Below are 20135 nucleotides of genomic sequence, written 5' to 3'. Positions count from 1 at the left end.
GAGATGCAGAGAGTGTGTGGAGGGAGGGGGCGAGAGAGGGCTGACAGCCAAGGACAGGACACAAGTGAGGAGGGGTAAAAACGGTGCTAGTGTGTTTTCTCAGGGCCTCATCAGCGCAGAGTTGTGTGCGTCACAGTGAGGTGACAGCAGGCTTTACCTGCTGGTCCAGGCTCTGCTGCTACTGCTCTGCTCTGCTCTGCTCTGCTCTGCTGCTGCTGCTGCTGGAGGGACGCAGTTAGAGGGGGACACTTAGCAGAAGGCTGCAGCCATGGCCAGTCAGCAGGACTCGGGCTTCTTTGAAATCAGCATCAAGTCTCTGCTCAAATCATGGAGTGGAAGTGAGTAGCACTTTGCCTCTTGTTGTTGTTGTTGTTGTTGTTGTTGTTGTTGCGCAGAGCTCAACCGGGAGCTTCTTCGACTTTGCAGCCTCCTCATTCTTGTTGTGTTCTGCGACTGGGACATGCTGCTGCTTGTTGCAGATGGAGCTGAGCGCTGTGTTGTTGCTCGCGAAGTCATTAGCTGCAAACTCAGAAGCATCTTTACTGTACTTTTATTGACAGGCTTTCATTCGTCTCTTAGCAACGCACAGATAGACGACTCCAACATGAGTTGCTGGCGAAGGTGAAGTTCATTGTAGAAAAGCACACAATGATTTGGCGCAGTTAATAAATTCATCTTTGTGATCAATTGTTTTTTGTTTTTCTGCTGCTCCTCTTTAAATTCCAGCTTGGTTCGCTTCATTCTCTTCCTGCAGTCTAAATAGATTTTATTAAGTGTGAGGACTCAGTAATAGGATTAGTTGAGGTTCAGCTTGGTTGCATGTTCTGTCCAGAGCTCGCGGCTTCACTGCTTCCCACTGGGCCCACAAGACCGGTGTGGAATGCCTTCCTGCCTCTGATAATGGTATTATTCTGCTTCAAGGGAGATTTGAGAGGTGGACTACACGGCCGACACTAAAACCAGCTGGACTAAAAATGAAACACTGGATGTAAACAATGACACAGCAGTTTCACAGTCAAAGCACGTGTCATAAAGATTCCCCACAATAAACCCCAAAACCAGCTAAATGTGATGTGGCAATGCTTTTTATCCAAAGTGATAAAGGCTGGTGATCTGGCTGCACCTCTCAGGCAGTGTGGCACTGAGTGTATATCTATTGCATCTGAATGTCAAGAGATGCCACAGAACACGCTGTCCCTGTCTACATACTCAACACCGAGCTGCTGTATCTCCTGATGATGTTGCATAATCCTCACAGTGGGTCACTTTGCTAAAGTGATAAAGGCGCAAGCAGCCATTGGACTGCGCCAGCAGAGATTCGCATCTATGCATTTAACATTTTCATTAATTGTGCGCTCTGGTAATCCTGTTCCTCTGCTTCAGTGTGCACAGGCTGTTATGTAACAAATCACAAGATGGCAACAGACACACTGTATAATAGTGAAGACTCTGTTTGTGTTAGATGTGAAACATATAGGCTTATTCATTTCTTTTTAGCCACAATGTGAGTTGTTCCCTGTAACCATCAGTATGTGTTTCCCTGCAGTTTATCAGATACTGTCTGCACTGCGACTACAAACCTAATAGTCTCAAAACCTTTTAGGGTCAGGCCTTTAATAAGCCTGTGTGTGTTCTCTAATAAAACAGTGACAGACAGCAACACAGAACTGGCATTGTGCAACAGCGGCATCAGGTCTGGTGTTCAATTTGCCCGAGGGCCAGTCCTCCCTCGGCCAATGAGAGCCGGAGATGAGTTGCTGGCCGCCGTGCACAGCCGCGCTCAAACGTGCCGTTCAGCTGTGCTTTAATTTGTGTTATGAAATCGAGTTAACCTCAATTTCTTACTTTATTTCACATTTTCCGCTCTAGTCTATTGGTTCTATCTTATTTTGACAAAATCTATGTTTAGCTCAATTGATGACCCTGAAAAAGTGCGACAGTGAGTGTGTGTGGTTGTCTGTTTGTGTGCGTTTGCCCCTGTGATGGACTGTTGACCTGTCGATGGATGATGGATGGATGGATGGATGGATGGATGGATGGATGGATGGATGGATGGATGTTAAACTCTGACTGTCATTCACACTTTAGCTTTATTTTTTAGAAACTCAGAAGTTTGTTTTTAATGCTCGTTGTAAAATGATTGTTTGATTTAAAGAGGCAGATCACACACGTTCATTCTTCTCTCTGCTCCCTTTCATTCAGACGTTTGGAAACTTTTGTTTTGTAATGTATTGAATTGTTTTGTTGCTTTCTTTTGTCAATAAATGTAATAAAACTAACCATAAGTTAATGTGAATTACACGGTTAAAAAACAGAATACCCTCTGTTAGTCTGGAACGCACAGTTTTATAAAAGATGGACTTACATAATTGGCCTGAAATGCCCCCTCGCAGCCGCCTGCTGTTTCCAGCAGGATGTTAACTTGCTGAACCAGGGCATGTAGTTTGTAGTTGGAAACTGTCAATTTAATCAACTTTTCTCAGCCGTCTGTAATCACGCCCTTAATCTCCACATGTTTTTCAGACATTAAACTGTGAACTTGTGATGATTGATGATCATGCTGTTGCTTCACTACTGTCTCCTCTGTTTTGATAAATACTGCAACAGAATAGTTCAGCTTGAACTCCACATAACATTCCAAGCGATTTTGAGCATTTTTATCGAACTGTTGTGTCTTTTAGGGCTCCGTGTTGAAGCCGTAGACCAGGGGTGTCCAACCTCGGTCCTCGAGGGCCCCTGTCCTGCAGGGTTTAGCTCTCTCCCAGTTGCTCGTTATTGGGCTTTTTCACAACCTTGGTGATGACATCATCATTAGATTCAGGTACGCTGAAGCAGGGAGAGAACTATAACATGCAGGACAGGGGCCCTCGAGGACCGGGGTTGGGCACCCCTGCCGTAGACTCATCCTTATTTTAGTTTTTATTTGTGACACAATTCACTTTGTAACTTTTTTTTCGAACAGTTGTACAGCTTTAGCAGTCTTGTTTTATAGATCGCTCTCTCTCTCTCTCTCTCTCTCTCTCTCTCTCTCTCTCTCTCTCTCTAGCTAGCTATCTGTGTGTGTGTGTGTGTGTGTGTGTGTGTGTGTGTGTGTGTGTGTGTGTGTGTGTGTGTGTGTGTGTGTGTGTGTGTGTGTGTGTGTGTGTGTGTGTGTGTGTGTGTGTGTGTGTGTGTGTGTGTGTGTGTGTGTGTTTATGCTTCTAACCACCTTTCTTTTCCGCCCTTCTTCTTCCCTGTTCTTGCTGAGCACCTTTTGCTTATGCTGCTGTTTGAACTGCTTTATGGTTGGACACTGCGTGAGCCGCTTTGACAGTCTGTTCCACAGTTTCAAATATTTGAAATACTAGATGTTTTTAAAGTTGTGTATGCACATGGATGTTTAAAAAGAAATCCTTCCTTAATTTATATCCCCCCTCTCTTTTGTGCCGTTTGCAAAAGAACCAGATCAGTGAATTTTAATGTTTTTGACTGGAACAATAGTGGATTTATGTGATTTCTGTTACTGGTGTGAAAGATCTTTATGTACTTTTTTTTTTTACAGTAAGTGGAGTGAACAATTGTAAGTTTTACCCCAAGTAATTAAATACGATGATATGAGTGAACAGTAAAGAATGTGGAGTCAACTGGGGTCCAGAAAGTGTTTTGCCAGTGTTGAAATGCTTTGTGACAGTTTGTTTCTTATGTGTTATGCTTTTCCATCCAGTATTACTCTGAGATTATAGAAACATAGCCAGTGTGGCACATCTATTCAGTAGCCTGGACTTCTTTAATTTAGTCTCCTGAAAAGTGGAATAAATAGCTGGCCACTAAAAGTAAATGTATGAATATAGCAGTGTGCAGACTTTCCTGTACGGCAGAGAATAGTAATGTTGGGACTATGCATCACCCATTCACAGAAATACATCAGGAGTTGTGTCATACGGAAACTGAACAAAGTGTTCCCAAAGGTCTGTGTTGATATTGGCATTTCTGGTGAAGTTAAAGAGGTCACTGGTATCTAAATATCCTCCCACTCTGTTCACACACTGCTGCTAATGTTGCTGTTTACTCAGTGGGAATGTCTCTGTGCACTGCATTACATGTATGTATGTATGTGTGTGTGTGTGTGTGTGTGTGTGTGTGTGTGTGTGTGTGTGTGTGTGTGTGTGTGTGTGTGTGTGTGTGTGTGTGTGTGTGTGTGTGTGTGTGTGTGTGTGTGTGTGTGTGTGTGTGTGTGTGTGTGTGTGTGTGTGTGTGTGTGTGTGTGTGTGTGTGTGTGTGTGTGTGTGTGTGTGTGTGTGTGTGTGTGTGTGTGTGTGTGTGTGAGAGAGACACTTGTTGGCCTGTTTGTATTGTCCTCTGGGGAGCACCGCCATGCTCAGGGTGTTTCCAGCATGGCTATGATGTAATGCACGCTGTGCCTGGGCTCCTTGTTTGCAGAGTCACATGTCGCGTCTGAGACTTTGTACAATGCCCAGAGCAACAGGAACGGGCTTGATGGTCACACTGGTTCCTTTCTGAGTCTCTTACCTCAGGTTTAAATCCTTCAAGTTTATGAGATTTGACTCATAATCACACGTTCGTCATTCTGGAAAGCTTCCTGTGTCGTTAAGTCTGGAGCTCTTCAGTGTCTTCAGTGGAAACTTTTAGGCAGACCTGATCAGGAACCGTGTTTACACTCTGGTTGTCTGAGCCATGGATGACAGTGATCGAGGAAAGAGGGAGGGCTGCACTGTCAGTATAGTGTTTTCCTCCGGGATAAATATAGTCACACAACTATGCCACCATAGCATGGCGGACCTCGTCACCGCACTGTGCCTGGGCTAAAAATTCCCACCTGACCTTCACTCTTGGAAGGCACCGGCTGGTCACAAGGCTAGAGGAAGCCATACCGGAGTGAGAGAGAGAGAGAGCGAGAGAGAGAGAGCGAGAGAGAGAGAGAGAGCGAGAGAGAGAGAGCGAGAGAGAGAGAGAGAGAGAGAGAGGGAGAGGGAGAGAGATCTGGTGATTGCGTGGTCTCCTGTACTAAACACTACTCCCACTTTCTAAAACACACCCGCTGTTGGCTTTGCCTGCCATGGAAACTATACCCAGGAGGACCCGGCCAGCTGACACTCGGGACATGGAAGTTTGTGGATTTCACTAGCAAGCGTTGGTCTTAACTCAAGGCAACCCTGGATAGCATATCTTCTTTCCCCACTATGGACGGGACAGCTGTGTGCTGGAGTAAGGCCAGCGTCATCAGCTTCATCAAGGGTCTGGGTAGGTGCTGAGTCGCCACGAGTGAGGGAAGCATGTTCTGAAAGCCATAAAAGGTCGTCACACATGCTGGGCATTCCTGCACACATATCCCAGTGCTTCATGTCCTGAAAAGACCTGGAGACCAACACCTCGGCGATGGTACCAAAACCTCTGTTGTACGGTTCCATCTGAGCACTGGTTTCCAGTTTAAAAATGCTGATTAGGTGTTTTTGCAACTCCGTGCATCCTTTGCATCTTCTCTTAACGTCTCAGAAGAAACTTATTTCTGCTTTTTTATCTGCTTTTATCAAACAAGACTACTTCAACTTATTCCAATATTGTCTAATTGACATCTTTAATAAACGTATTTGTGTTTATGTCCAGCAATATATTAACTAGATACATTAGAAACGACACCAGTAAAGTCAATTTTAAGGTCATGTGTTGTATATGATCTAATAAACCTGAAGATCTTGTGCAGTAATAGTTTGTTAGGTATACAGGCGCACCTCATAAAAATAGAATTTGATTGAAAATATTTTTTCCCAATGGATTAACAACTTCCATGAAAATGTGATTTATTTTCATGATGATCGAACATTTTTTTTGCTTTATCCTCTATCATTTCAGATTATAGGCCAGTAAACTTATTAATACAGCATCTCCAAAAAATTATTCTTCATTAGATGATTTTCAAATATAAACATCCTTGAAACTTCAGTTTTTGTTATTGTCACTGTATTATAAACTGCAAAATAATTATAAAAACTTAAATGCACCTGTCTGTGTTTCTGTTTCGATATACCTCATTTCTTAACCATTTTATTTAGACCATATCTGAAGATTTCTTTGTTCTTGTGCTGAACATTGTTACCACTATCACTTCGATTGATTTCACTTTCGATTGAGTTTATGAAGGTCATTGTGGCCAGATGCTCGAGTAACCTTTTACATACATCCAGTCAGACGTTTCTCTAATTTAGTGGGATTGTTTACAGCTCATAAAGTTTTGTTATTGTGGTTAATTTTGATAAATTTAGTTTTTTACAAATGTTTTTTGATTTAGATTAGCTCAAAAGTATAGAAAATAGAAAATAAAACTGTGTTCCATATTTTATTTTTCAGGTATCTCAGTGTCCTGTAAAGGAAAGGGTTCAACCTCACACTCCCAGTCGCAGCGTCATTATGATTTACACTTAAATAAGTAGATGATACATCATTTGTTTGTCATGCACACTTCAACCCTCAAAAAAACAAAAAAAGGTTAGAGTGTGAAGTGCAAAGTTGCATCTATGTTTTAGGTAGATTGTTGCATTTATATTCATGTAAATCTAAAATCTATAGATGGTTTTTCCTCCATAGATGTTTTTTTGCTTCAAGACACATAAATCATTGAATGAGTCTCTTTTTCTTGTTTGTTGTCCTTTAAAATGCTCTGCAGGGGGTTAAGATCAAACCTCAGACCTCATTGAACTCCTCGCCTGGTTTCAAGGCCATATCATAACATAGCGATAATTTCTATTTTCTTTTCTTAAGTTGTTTCTTTTGTTACCATCAGGGTTGAGAAGTTGCAGCCTCTCCGCTCTGAAAGTTACATTCACGTCAGTTTGTGACGTGAGGCCTGGAGTTGAATAATTGAAGCTCTAATAAGACGTTTGCATGCGTTTCTTTGCTGCATTTAGCACCTTTGTGTCTGCAGGCAGCGGAGCGTAACACCAAAAGTAAATCTTTAACGTGCCTTGGGTCCGTTCACGGCTCCTCGTGGCCAAAGTCGAGCCATCTGTAGTGAAACGTGGGCCACATCATAACACTGACGGTCACATGCGTAAGATTTTTTTGCTTCCCTCAAAGGGCAATGACATCTTTGGTACAAAATGAAAACACCAGCTGCTGGCGATGGTGTTGTAATTTCCACATGAGCTCTGGTCACCGTCGCAGTAGGAAAGAACGAGCAGACTTCGGGGCAAGCCGGCGCTCTTTGAACGGTCTTACTCAGGAATGCTCAACATGTTGGGAACTTTTTGTCCATGTTTGGAATCTTTTCCGCAGTTCCCTGTTTGGTGATCTCCGTTTGTCCACACACGTGTGTCTGATCCCGTCTTTTGGGCTCGAATTAGCAGATTAAAAAAAAATTTATTCATTCCCTTCCTGTGCTTTTTGTGTCTTTTCCGCAGCCTCGCCCGTGGGGAACGGATACAGTAAGCCCCCCATCCCTCCAGTCTGTTGCCCTCAGGGAGAGAAAGGCCCCCCGACCATGATGCCCATCAGCGTGGACCCGGAGAGCAAGCCGGGCGAGTACGTGCTGAAGAGCCTGTTCGCCAACTTCACCACGGTGTCCGAGCGCAAGATTCGCATCATCATGGCTGAGCCGCTGGTGAGTGAACACTGATGCTGATTGGTTGTCCTGTTTAAGCTGAAGCCCACAAACACGAGGAGACATTTCAACTGAAGAGTCGCAAATGAGGAAGAACACTCGGAAAGACGACAGAAATGTAAAATCCTTATTTATAGCTTTCATGGGGGATATTTATTTCGTCTTGTGACCCCATGTGGGTGTTCTGACCTCATGTTGTACACCAGTAGACAGGAAGTCTGCCCGTCTGGACCATAATATCTGGATTGACGGTGATGGATTACAAGCAGGGGTGAAGGCGCCTAGATTTAAGAGTGGAAAGTCAAAGTTAAAAATTATCATTTCTAAATTAATCCCCTTTCAAATGAAAGGAATCAAAGGTTCTAACAAAGTGTAAGTCTAGTCCAAAAGTTATAAATTCAATCACGAAATAAAAACTTTTTTGGGGGTAACTGATCATTTCTATTTATTGAAATAATACTACATACAGTACATCACTTTTACAAAAAATAAACGTGATCTGGCAGCTGATTTTTCAACAAAGTAATCCTCTGTTGCAAATATTCACATAATCATGACATAAAATTGCATAATGTGATGTCAGTCAAGTGGTTCAGTGAATTGAGAAAACAATCAGAGAATTCACAAGAACAAAGATGACGAGTTTCTGCTCTGATGTCGTTAAAAGAGGCACAAAATGGTATTAAATCATTTGAATTGATGAGAACCTCATCAATGTAAATCCTTTAGGTTTGTAATGGTGTAAAACTGGACTGTATCATATTGTGAGATGTTTTTAATTTGCACGGGAACACACCGATAAAAGTAACCGCCGATGTTTTTTAGAACCCAGTAACAATAAAACACGCCCTCAGGGAGAACAAGGAGAACATACAAGCTCAGACAAGAGAGGAAGTTATTCTCACTGTGAGATGAGAGTGCAAACCACAACACCACTTTGCCCTGTGCAGTAACGATCGCCCTCATATCGCCACACAATTTACCCAAATCCATAGTTTAAAGTTCAGCTCTAACTTTGTTCAGATGCTACCTGATGATAAACACCAGCTCTTAAAGTGCTTGTGTTGAGTTTGCATGTTCTGCCCGTGTTGTTGTGAGTTTTTCCTTCTGATTTTTCGCCCACAGTCCTTGTTGAGGTTAAACGGGTGTTTGTTCGGAGTAATATACACTGAGGTATTAGAAAAAGCCAACATCTTAACTGCATTTACCAGTTATCGCCATATGTTTTCGCATTATGTCCTGAGGTTCGGGGGCATTGTTGACCAGAAGTAGTTACACCTCGACGTGAGTTTTAACAGCTCAGATACACTCTGAGTTCACTGGTGGCCTGACGTCACCGAGGCTCCTGCGGACATGCTGCCTCCAGCTTTAGTGGCTGTGATTTATAGGAAACTGCTTCTCTGCAGAGAAGTGTTAATTACCACAGGAGAGTTTGTGGACCCTGGCTTCATTGTACTACCCTCTGGAGGGCTGCAGTTGAGGATGTGTCTATTTCTTTCCCTCTTAATGGGAACGCAGGCTGAGTAATTTGTTTTAGGGTTGTGTTTTGCTCAGCGGCTTTTTCAGTCGGCTCAACTGTAAAATCTGGTGTGATTAAGTCAAACAGAACAGGAACAAATTCTGCCTTTGCCAAGTGAATAAAGAGCAATTTGATCTTATCTGTGTGGGTGTTTTGTTGTTCCTGATCAGTATTTATTTGGTCATATTTTGAATAATGTCCTTCCATAATCATGATTATACTTTATTAGATTTATTATTTATAACATATAATTACATTATTTTAACAAAATCTGTGATATTTATTTATTTATTTATTTATTTGTTTATTTATTTGAAAAGATAATACGTCTTAATATAATAGTTCTAACATGTTTAAATGAATTTATTATTAAACAAGTGGAAGCTGGGATTTAATAAATTAAGTCTAGTTTTTAGACATATTGTTCTGCTGTTATTTATTCCCAGTTTGGTGAGCAGTATTTTTGTTTTTTAAATTAGTTTTTTGCGGGGGAGGGGGGGGGCTGGATCACCGTAAGTGGACGAGATGCGTCCTCACAATTTATTAGATGGGTCACAGGGTGCAAGAAAAGAACAAAATCAAACATGTTTACAAAGAGAACTTGAAATGCATGAAGAAGACAGGCAACAGAAATATTTACCTTCATTGACTTGAGCAGTCTGTTCTGTTCGAAATATTTAAAAAATATTAGATGTGCTCTTAATGTTTTCCCCACCCCAATTACATGTATGACATTTTGCACATACAAATACCTAAAAAGGCATATTAAATCAAAGACTTGATATCGATTCAGTTTAAGACTGTGTTAAAGTCAAGAGGCAGCACAAAAGGGCAGTAACATCTGTAAAAGCCTGACAGTGCAAGAGGCATCGACTTTTCTGTCATTCAGCACAGATGCTCTCCTCAGATGGAAGCGTTTGTCAGGAAAAAAAGCTGAAAAGGTTCATGAAAGCATTAGGATTAGAACGAGAGAGAGAGACAGAGAGAGACCTTAACATCCACCCACACAGTGTCAAAGTGACACACGTCAGACCGTTTGATATTTTGGATTAATCAGCGACTGATGTGATTCGCTGTCCGACCAGTGGGGCAGAAAACTACTGCTGGTGTAAAATAAATTTGGTAACGCAAGAAGATACTAAGAGAAGTGGCAGTTGCAGTAAATACTCTGTTTATTTGCAAGAAAAAGCACTTTTGTGTATTTTTAATGTTTTAAAAAAAGATGTTCTATATCTTTTTTTTTTTTATATTTATTACAATTCTCTCAAACACTTTCGTTGTGTGGATTCCAACTTTATAATATTTATATAGCACAGTTTAAAAACAGCTCATATCAGAGAATCACACACATTTATACGATCACAGATTAACCTCAAATGCAAGTTTTTAGGGCTTCAAGGGGAAACTGGAGCAAACCCACATATAACATTGAAGTCAATTAGAAAAAAACATACTTGAGCCAACGACGAGAAACCTTTTGATGCAATTCATCCAGGCTGTAAACTATGAATACTTTGTAGATACGGGTATATTTAGTGTTACAGTAGATGATCTGGAGATGAGCGAAGGTAGATAAAAACCAGATGATCACTGGTTTGAATCCTACTGCTGATTACTGAGGGTCATTCGTCTCTGACTGCTCAGATTGTGTCAGGATGGACTTCTTGCCCTGAAATCTGTGCCAAATCAAACATGTGGTCAACATGCAGTGTATATGTGGCCATCCCAGGAGAGAGCTGCCAAGCCAAAAATCGTTGTATGCACAGCAAAACACAGTCTCAAAATATCCAAATATGTCATTGCACTACTGTAAACTCATACTGTGACCGCCTTTTAGCCACATATTTATATCTACTACTGTACATATAAAGCATATCTGAGGAATTGATGCCATCATGTCTTCAACCCAAGAGTGATACAACAGTGCGAACCACTACTCCACCCTTTGAGCTCAACCTTTGTTTCACTAACATGCAGGGTGTGTGATTACAAATTGGAACACTGAAGACAGAAATGTGTTTGGCGATATGTCCACTCACCCTTAATCCCTCTTGAAGGCCTTTGTTCTGAAATGACAGAGGACTGTAATAATGGGGTCTGTCATGGATGTCTTATTTCCAGTACTGTGTGGGACTCTGCAGGTTGATGGATGGCTCTCTCATTAGCTGACCTGAATTGAGTCTCTGTGTAAAAATACTTGGCACACTTCAGATGGAGTGATGGTCTTCTGCAGAACTTTTCAGAAACTGAACATATACAAAGTTGATGGATGTCTCCCTTTTCTTTTTTTGTGTGATTTTCAGGAAAAGCCATTAACAAAGTCGCTACAGAGGGGAGAGGATCCACAGTTTGATCAAGTAAGCACAAAGAAATACTGCTACGAGATGAGTTGATTTCACATGAAGGAGAAATGTGGAGTGAATGTTCCTAATTAAATACTGCTCCGGTGTGATGCACCGCAACAGCCCAAAAGAGGCAAAAGCCATGCTGCCGTTCCAGGAGCTCGTTCAGACGCAGTGAAGGGCAGGAGTGTTTACCTTGTGCGCTGGCAGTGACTCTGCAAAGCCACAGACCTGCTGGACACACCTAGTGCAGAGAAGGTCCTTTCACAGCCACAGAGGTGTGTTTGTGCTGCTGCGTGAGGCCATTCAGCAGCCACACAGAGCCAGGATTCTTCTCCAGCCCGGTGCTGAATGAAGGGTTCGCTGTGTTCTCCCACTCCGTCCAAACTCTCCTCCCTTCCTGTGTGCCCGGCCCGTTCCTTCCTCTCCCTCTCCCTCCCCGTCCCCCAGAAGCTGAGGGAGGCGGCCCCATGGGCACCTTGCCTTTCTTAATGAGGACTGACGCACTCCTCCATCTTGTTTTATTTCCTTCTCTCCCTCTTAATGCAGTGTTGCTTGAACTACAATTGAAATTTAACTGTACTCCACACAGCAGTTGGTAACATAATGAATTAGAAATAGGTTTCTTACGTGCCGCTGGGATTTTTGTGTTGAAATTGCTGCACAAATAAACAAAAGGAAACTGTGATTGTTATCTCTCCCCTCGGTATGTTAACCAATAAACAAAAATGTACATTTGCACTACGTATGTCTTGTTTTTCCAGCTGATAAGCGCCATGAGCTCTTTGGCTGAGTACAGTCTTCCCTCCATCCTGCGCACTTTGTTCGACTGGTACAAAAGACAGAACGGCCTGGAGGAGGAGCTGCACGAGTACCGACCCAGAGCCAACACCAAGTCCAAAAAGTGAGAGTCCATCTACGTATTTCTGAAGGCGACATGGAGGAAAGGATGTAAAGCGTGACTACAGCCGACCTGTTGGTCTTCTGTTTTCTCTCCCAAACAGTGATGAGCAGCAAAGAGATTATCTACTTGAAAGGAGGGATTTAGCCATCGACTTCATCTTCTCTCTGGTCCTCATAGAAGTTTTGAAGCAGGTGACCCGGCTGATTCCTGAACCTAGCAAAAGCTACTTGCTTATTATTTTCTTCCTGCAAAGAGTTTTTGTTTTTTTTCTCCATATGTTGCAAAGAAAAAAAAAACCCATTTCATTGTTTCTTTTTTTACCTGATGCCTTTGTGTCTCCTGATTCGTACCTAGATGCCGCTGTACCCAGCCCTGGACAGCTTGGTCAATGAAGTCATTAACTTAGCCTTTAAGCACTTTAGATACAAAGAGGGGTAAGCTCTCAACGGTTGCTGCATAGTCGAGTTTGCTTTCACTGCTCTAAGCTTCTCTAAGAGTTTTGTTTTTCCCCGCAGGTATCATGGTCCCAACACTGGTAACATGCACACCATAGCAGACCTCTACGCAGAAGTCATAGGAGTATTAGCACAGTCCAAGTAAGTAACACAAAAAGCTGAGATCTTATGATTCATTATGTTGTTGTTTTTTCTTGTTTCTATTTGAATATTGGCATATTTTATGTCAATATAAATAAACTGCAATAAATGCCACTTGTACTGCATATATAATAAAATCATTTTAAAAATGGGGAACTGACTAAAGTGGCATACTTTTCACAACTTTTAGTTGGAAGAGAATCATTTTCACTATCCTGTGATGTGTTCTGTAACCACACATGGTCCTTTTGTCTGATAAAAGGTTATTCTGATGTAAAACCTCACCTCCCCACATCGTAGAAGTGAGAGTGCTACCGCTGCTCATGCCTCTCTGCAGCCGGAGTGTACGGCGGAGACGACACACTTTTGGACAGGTCCCCTTCACACCAAACTAGGAATGGAAATAGATGTCTGTTTGTTTGACATTTTCAGAGCGTTGCAGCGAGGAATGAACCCTTAAAATGGAGATTTGGTTGTTAAGCGTCCTCCATGCCTCCTTTAGAAAGAGAGCTTAGCTTAATTTCCTGCCCAAAAAAAATCCTCACATAGGCTTTTTCTTGTGGTTTCGGAGAAGGCAGTGCAATAAGTAGATAGCTGTAAAATGTATTCATGGAGTCAGAAGTATTTTTAGAGAGGGACGTTTGGTTGCATAGTGTTTAGCGCTCTTGGCTCACGGGGAGAAAATCCACAGTTGGAGTTCAGGTTGGGCCGGAGGGGGCTTGTCATGTAGAGTTTGAGATTCCTCCCACAGTACACAAACATGTGTTTGATGCTATTTGGTGACTCTAACCCCTCTGTGACCCCCTGAGTTTAATAAAGTGTGATAGAAGAAAGGTGTGGCTTTAAATAATTGCCAGTGTGGTTTCACTCTGGAAATATTCAACATTTTCCAGGTTAACTTTGGTCACAAGTGCAGTACTGGCCAACAGGGAAAGAGTTAAGAGATGCTTGTCTGCGCTCCCATGATGAATTGTCTTCTAAATTTAGAGCAGCTGTAAAATCCCATCTCTGGTTCAATTTGGGCAAAGGATCAGGTGCTAGATGAAGAGTTCACTCTCGGGCACAGGCTTCAGCGGAGCGTGAAACGAGGGAGTGATAATTTCAGGCGGCGTGCACTTTGGATCTGTTCATCACTGTGTTTCGCCCCCAGAGTCACAACCCCGAGGTCTACTTTTTCATGTGGAAGTGCTGATTTAGGATTTGTCTGGTTTTGACTGAGCTCTGCTGACGCGTCTTCATGTAGAATCTAATTTTATTTTTCTTCTCAGGTTTCCTGCTGTGAAGAAGAAGTTTATGACCGAGCTGAAAGAGCTGCGTCAGAAGGAGCAGAGTCCATACGTAGTGCAGAGCACCATCAGCCTCATCATGGGGGTCAAGTTCTTCCGGATTAAAATGTATCCGGTTGAGGATTTCGAAGCCTCTTTTCAGTTCATGCAGGTACAAGATGAGACATCTTACAACTCGCTGTTAGACAGTATAAACACATTTTATGTTATAAATCTGAAGTATAAAACCCTCTTTCATTCCTTGTTTCGTGGCGTAATACATTCTTTTGGAGGAGTTATCATGTGTTTTGTGTTCATATTTTTGTTTTTATTTTGTTTGATACCGCTTTAAATATTTTTCCATTCCACATTATTTTTATACAAACACATTTTGAGCTAATGCACGTGTTGATAGATGATATTAATTGACTATAATAGTAAAAGCTTGCTAATTCAAATTGCTTTTACAGTTTTTCCTTTGACCTTGACTGTGTCTCTTATTAGCGTTGTCATGAAGTATGTGGAATATATACAATATGAAGTCAGTTTATCTCTGGGTACATCTGTTCTTATCACTCGACATGTATTGTAGTTTTTAAGTGTGTAACTTACTCAATGCCGACTCTTTCATTCCCACAGGAATGTGCTCATTATTTTCTGGAAGTCAAGGACAAGGACATTAAACACGCCTTAGCTGGCCTTTTTGTTGAGATCCTGGTTCCTGTTGCAGCCGTAAGTGTCTTCATTTTAAACATACTCAAGTTTAGTTATTTAGACTGAGATTTATGGGGCTATAATAGTCTCAAAATGACTTGTGTGGAGTTTAGTGAGTTTAGTGTGTGTGTGTGTGTGTGTGTGTGTGTGTGTGTGTGTGTGTGTGTGTGTGTGTGTGTGTGTGTGTGTGTGTGTGTGTGTGCAATCCAATTTATATGTGTAGAATATGTTTGGTATGTGTGTACTGAGATGTATGTTTGCCTAAAAGGTCCAGTAAATGTCTTTGTCCTCATTATACAAGTATGTTTTACTACTCTCCCGCCTTCATTGTAGACTAGCAGGCTCACACTTGGCCTTTAGGTTTACACTGTGTCAGCGACATGCACAACATACATGTCAGCTTGAATAAATTGCAGTAAGTCATGTTTCAATGCACAGAGCAATCCTGCTTTACAAATCTCAATCAATATAAATGGAAATTTGGAAAAAGTTAATAAAAAATAAATTTTCAAAAATGCATTAAAACAGGTTTTGAAGTCAGAAGCACTCTTACTTGGAAAAACAAATCTGAAACCACAAACACAATAACATCCACTCAAGAGTTTGTACTTAAGTACATTTATATCAGTGTATCAAAACTTGGATATTGTACACTCAGCTGATTTTGTTTGTGTGTCACATTTAAAGCACTTTCGGCTGCATTTTACTGAATGAGAAGAGCTCTATAAATATTGATTGGTTGGATGATTGATCGTGCAGCTCTATTCATAACACTAAGTAGCACTGTGGTACAGCTCAGTGAGTACACACAACAATAAAAGACAAACATGAACCTGCGAGTCTAGAATGAGGGTAGTTAAACCAAGTTACTGACAAATTCTCTGTCTGTGGTGGTGATGAGGATGGTGACATATACTGTACATACCTCATATATATATATATATATATATATATATATATATATATATATATATATATATATATATATATTCCGCACATGAAAAGATGCACAAATGTTGATGTGCAAATGCAAATTTGTGTATGCATAAAAAGATGCTCCTAGACACACAAATGATCCAAACATACACACAAATTAACTCTCCGCATGCGGGCATAAGCTGTTTTGGTATTATAATAGCCCCATACAGATCACGAGTGTGGAGATTTGTGGTGTAAATGTGTGATGTCTGCTCAGGCTGTGAAGAACGAGGTGAACGTACCCTGCCTGAGGAACTTTGTGGACAGCTTGTACGACACAACCCTGGACTGGTCCTCCAGAAAGAAGCACTCGCTGGTTAGTGGCCGCGAACAAACAGGCGCTGATTGTTGAGCCTGTTTGCATTTGCACACCTCTGTTTTCACTCCGCTGCATGCTTACATTTCCTGGATGCCTGTGGGCTCTGTGAATCCTCAAGGTCACTCCTATGTGACGTTACTTTACAGTGCTGGTGTCCACACTAAAAATAATTTGTGAGGGAAGGCTGACAGTATTCTCCAGGCGTGAGCATGAGAGAAGTGCAGTGTGTGTCGAAGGCTGTGTAAAGTCTCTTCTTCCTGATGCGTCTTCAATAAAGCCTTTCACCACATAGTTCACAAGGAAAGACAGCCTGTTACCTGAGGAAACTGCAGTTTGTTCCCCCAAAGGCAGCAACTGTGACTGAAGGCTACATTTTGTAGGAAGTGAATCATCAGCAAAAACAACAAAAAAAAGCTTAAAATAGAAAGAAATCCTCACATTGCCTCCAAAAAGGGAACTAGTTCAAAAAAAGAATGTGTCAGAGCTGATGCATGAATCTAATCCCTGTGTACTCGAAGAAGGCACCTCAATAATACGCAAGGAGACTTCAGTGAAGCTATTTAACGCATGAGCTATATGATGAAAAATGTAAAAATGTGCTGTTCTCTCACTCAGGCTTTTTACCCGCTGGTGACTTGTCTGCTGTGTGTCAGCCAGAAACAGTTCTTCCTCAACAGATGGCACGTCTTCCTTAACAACTGCCTCTCAAATCTGAAGGTAAACCTGCAAAACAGCAGCTTCTGTTGCATACAGATGTATGTGCATGTAGTCACTACTTCATGAGAATCTTCATTTACATTACAATTTGATATTTTTTTCATAGTCAAGACGAATATCTTCCTTTTTTTTATACAGGTATTATACAACTTGACTCCACTGCAGTATTGATCTTATTTTGTGTCTACCAAAGATAAAGTCACACATGTGACCAGTTGGTTAAAAAAAAGTTCTCTTACTTACCAGTTTGTATTTCTTTGGTGTTTGTTTTTACAGAGTCGAGACCCTAAAATGGCTCGTGTTGCTTTGGAGTCGCTTTATCGACTGTTGTGGGTCTACATGATCAGAATCAAGTGTGAGAGCAACACTGCAACACAGGGGTATGTATTTCTTATTTCTTTGGGAAATGTATTAGTTAGATAGAGAAAATAATACACTATATAGTATATACAGTACGTATGGAAGTGGCCTGTGTTCCCTTTTGAATTTACAATAAGAGATAAATGAAAACTTTGGTTTGTCGGAAAAGACCAGAGTCCCTGGTGAAAAGGCTTTTTGTAGCAGATACCCACAAGAGTTTTAGTGCCACTTCCCAACAGCTTTATCAGTAGTGAGACATTTAATGAGAGCACTGCTCCACTTCAGAACTCCGGCATGGGCCAAACAGACTTTTGACATGTGTTAGTTATTCTCACAATAGACTAAACGCTCATGCAGTGCATTGTGTTCTGTAAGGTAATCTCAAAGTGTTTTCTTTTTGTGTCCACAGTCGCCTTAACAACATCATAACCACACTTTTCCCTAAAGGATCTCGAAGCGTGGTGCCCAGAGACATGCCCCTCAATATCTTTGTCAAAATCATCCAGTTTATTGCGCAGGTAAATGCAGTGTCAGCGCATTCAACACGCATAATATGATCCTGTCACTCAGACTCGGAATGTGACATTTCTTTATTTTTCACAGGAAAGACTGGATTTCGCCATGAAAGAAATTATCTTTGACCTTCTTTGCGTTGGGAAACCTGCAAAAGCCTTTAGTCTTAATCCAGAGGTATTCTAAAAAATTTTTTTTTAAATTGTGTTTGCTGAAAGCTATTTTACTTTGCTTTTTTTTGATCAACCTATTTTCCTCTCACAGTGATTAAAGCTACTTTCACAGCAGATCAGACGAAACACATAAAATGATTATGCATTATAACAAAATTAAAGCAGAGGTACCGGAAATGAAAAGTCTCATGATCACACAGGGCACATGTAGTCTCTCATTAAGAAGCAAATTGTAGAAGTGAGGTTGGGATTTATACACCAGCAACTGTTACCCTTCTGGTTGCTCACGATAGCAAAGTAATATTTTATCACTTTGATTTATTTATCTATACCAGCCATGAAGATAACTGTAGTGCATTTTACTGCTTCTTCATTATCGATGCACTTTACATGATCAATCCGCCGTAATATGAGCCAGTAATGTGATAACTTGGGCCTTTTTCAATGTAATAAAACCAATAATGTAATAACTTGCCAATAGAGTAGCGGTAATAGAATATTTGATCCATTATCATAATTACATTTTTCCAATAATCTAATAATTATTGAAGTAACATTAAAAAAGTCCTTTCAAAACTTAATTACTACATTTCTTGGAAATGAAACCTTTTTTGCATGTCTTGTGCAGTTTGGTTCGTAAAAATAGGCCGAGTCATCATCTTCATTGATTCATTCATTCATAGTTATTACGTGATTAGCTTCATTACATTCAGAATGTCAAAAATGATTACACTATCAGTGGCCACATTCAGCTGTAAATCTCATTTAATTCCTCAGCAATCCTCATCATGAGGAATCCGATGAAGCGTATTGACTGGCTGAACTTTCTGCTCCTCACAGAGAATGAATATCGGTCTGCGAGCATTCCTGGTCGTGGCTGATAAACTGCAGCAGAAGGATGGCGAGCCTCCCATGCCCAACACCGGTTGCACTTTACCTTCTGGGAACACTCTCCGAGTGAAGAAGACATACCTGAGCAAAACGCTGACAGACGAGGAGGCCAAAGTCATCGGTGAGCGAGTCAGGAATGCCGAAAATGTCTTGCTTTAGCAGCCTCATTGACATACCGATTATGCAATATGCATCTGCAGACACACCGATCACCCGTACCGTAGTGAGTATTTGCAGTCAGTAGTGGTCAGTATCCAATAAAAGATAAAGAAAGAAAGAAAAAGAGACGAACCAGCAGCAGGATCATAGACAGTTTCAATGCATTTAGGGCTGAAAACAAAAGTGAGGTCTCACATACTATCAGGCAGGTTGTCATAAACTTATGGCTGATTGATAAATAACTGTATTTTCTTACTGTATTTTTCAGGAATGTCGCAGTACTACTACCACGTGCGGAAGGCCATCGATAACATCCTCAGACATCTAGACAAGGAGGTGGGACGCTGCATGATGATGACCAACGCTCAGATGTTGAATAAGGAGCCTGAAGACATGATCACGTGAGTGCATTCTTTTGCCCCAGAATATTTACTCAAATGTATTCTGAATAACTTAAATTCTGAATATTTAAGTAGGTAAACGTCTCAGAAAAATATGTGTCATGAATAACTGCTTATTAAAACTTTGCATGCCAATTTGAGTGATTAATTACAATGCCTGACAGTTGAAAGAGAGTCTGACCTTTTCAGGGGTGAGAGGAAGCCAAAAATCGACTTATTCAGGACATGTGTTGCTGCCGTTCCTCGCATCCTGCCCGACGGGATGTCCAAGCCAGAGCTCATAGACCTGCTCTCAAGGTGAGGAATCTTTGAAGGATGCACCTACACCTGCAGCTGGAATAGTTGTTTTTTAATGTTTTTCTTTGGATAAGTTCCTTGAGATGATGGGTGTTGTGTTTGGCACTATATAAGTGCAATTCAGTTGAATTGAATTAATCGATCAGCAACATGCAGGGTTACCTTGATGTTCTTGCTGATGTTACATTGATTTAAATATTTAAAACATCTAAAGCAACACCCATTAGTTTTGATCAAAATCAAATTAAATACAAGATCATTTCTTTATTTACACCGGGTTTCTTCAATGGGTTCACAGTGGACATGTCACCAGTTCTTCACAGGACAAATAGAAAGAAAACCACATTCATTCACATTCATACCTACAGGCAATTAAGAATCAAGAGTTAACCT

At 41.1% G+C, this 20135-nt stretch overlaps 1 protein-coding gene across 1 annotated transcript in view; it reads left to right on the top strand.

The window, feature by feature from the left end:
* Positions 1-268: 268 nt before the first annotated feature.
* Positions 269-20135, top strand: part of frya (furry homolog a) — a gene marked incomplete at its 5' end in the record, with an annotated part of 48081 nt that continues 28214 nt past the window's right edge. Inside the window, 17 exons of the mRNA XM_080459534.1 lie at positions 269-338; positions 7395-7594; positions 11417-11470; positions 12220-12359; positions 12460-12550; positions 12714-12793; positions 12875-12955; positions 14224-14392; positions 14860-14952; positions 16130-16228; positions 16847-16948; positions 17225-17328; positions 17718-17826; positions 17912-17998; positions 18835-19006; positions 19313-19445; positions 19635-19742. Coding sequence (XP_080315660.1) covers positions 269-338; positions 7395-7594; positions 11417-11470; positions 12220-12359; positions 12460-12550; positions 12714-12793; positions 12875-12955; positions 14224-14392; positions 14860-14952; positions 16130-16228; positions 16847-16948; positions 17225-17328; positions 17718-17826; positions 17912-17998; positions 18835-19006; positions 19313-19445; positions 19635-19742 — 1892 coding nt within the window. The remainder of the gene's footprint in view (positions 339-7394; positions 7595-11416; positions 11471-12219; positions 12360-12459; positions 12551-12713; positions 12794-12874; positions 12956-14223; positions 14393-14859; positions 14953-16129; positions 16229-16846; positions 16949-17224; positions 17329-17717; positions 17827-17911; positions 17999-18834; positions 19007-19312; positions 19446-19634; positions 19743-20135) is intronic.

This window comes from Lipophrys pholis (assembly GCF_963383615.2).
Source record: "Lipophrys pholis genome assembly, chromosome: 3".
NCBI classification, from domain to species: Eukaryota; Metazoa; Chordata; class Actinopteri; order Blenniiformes; family Blenniidae; genus Lipophrys; species Lipophrys pholis.
Note: the sequence above shows the minus strand (reverse complement) of the source record. Positions and strands in the feature narration are given on the sequence as shown.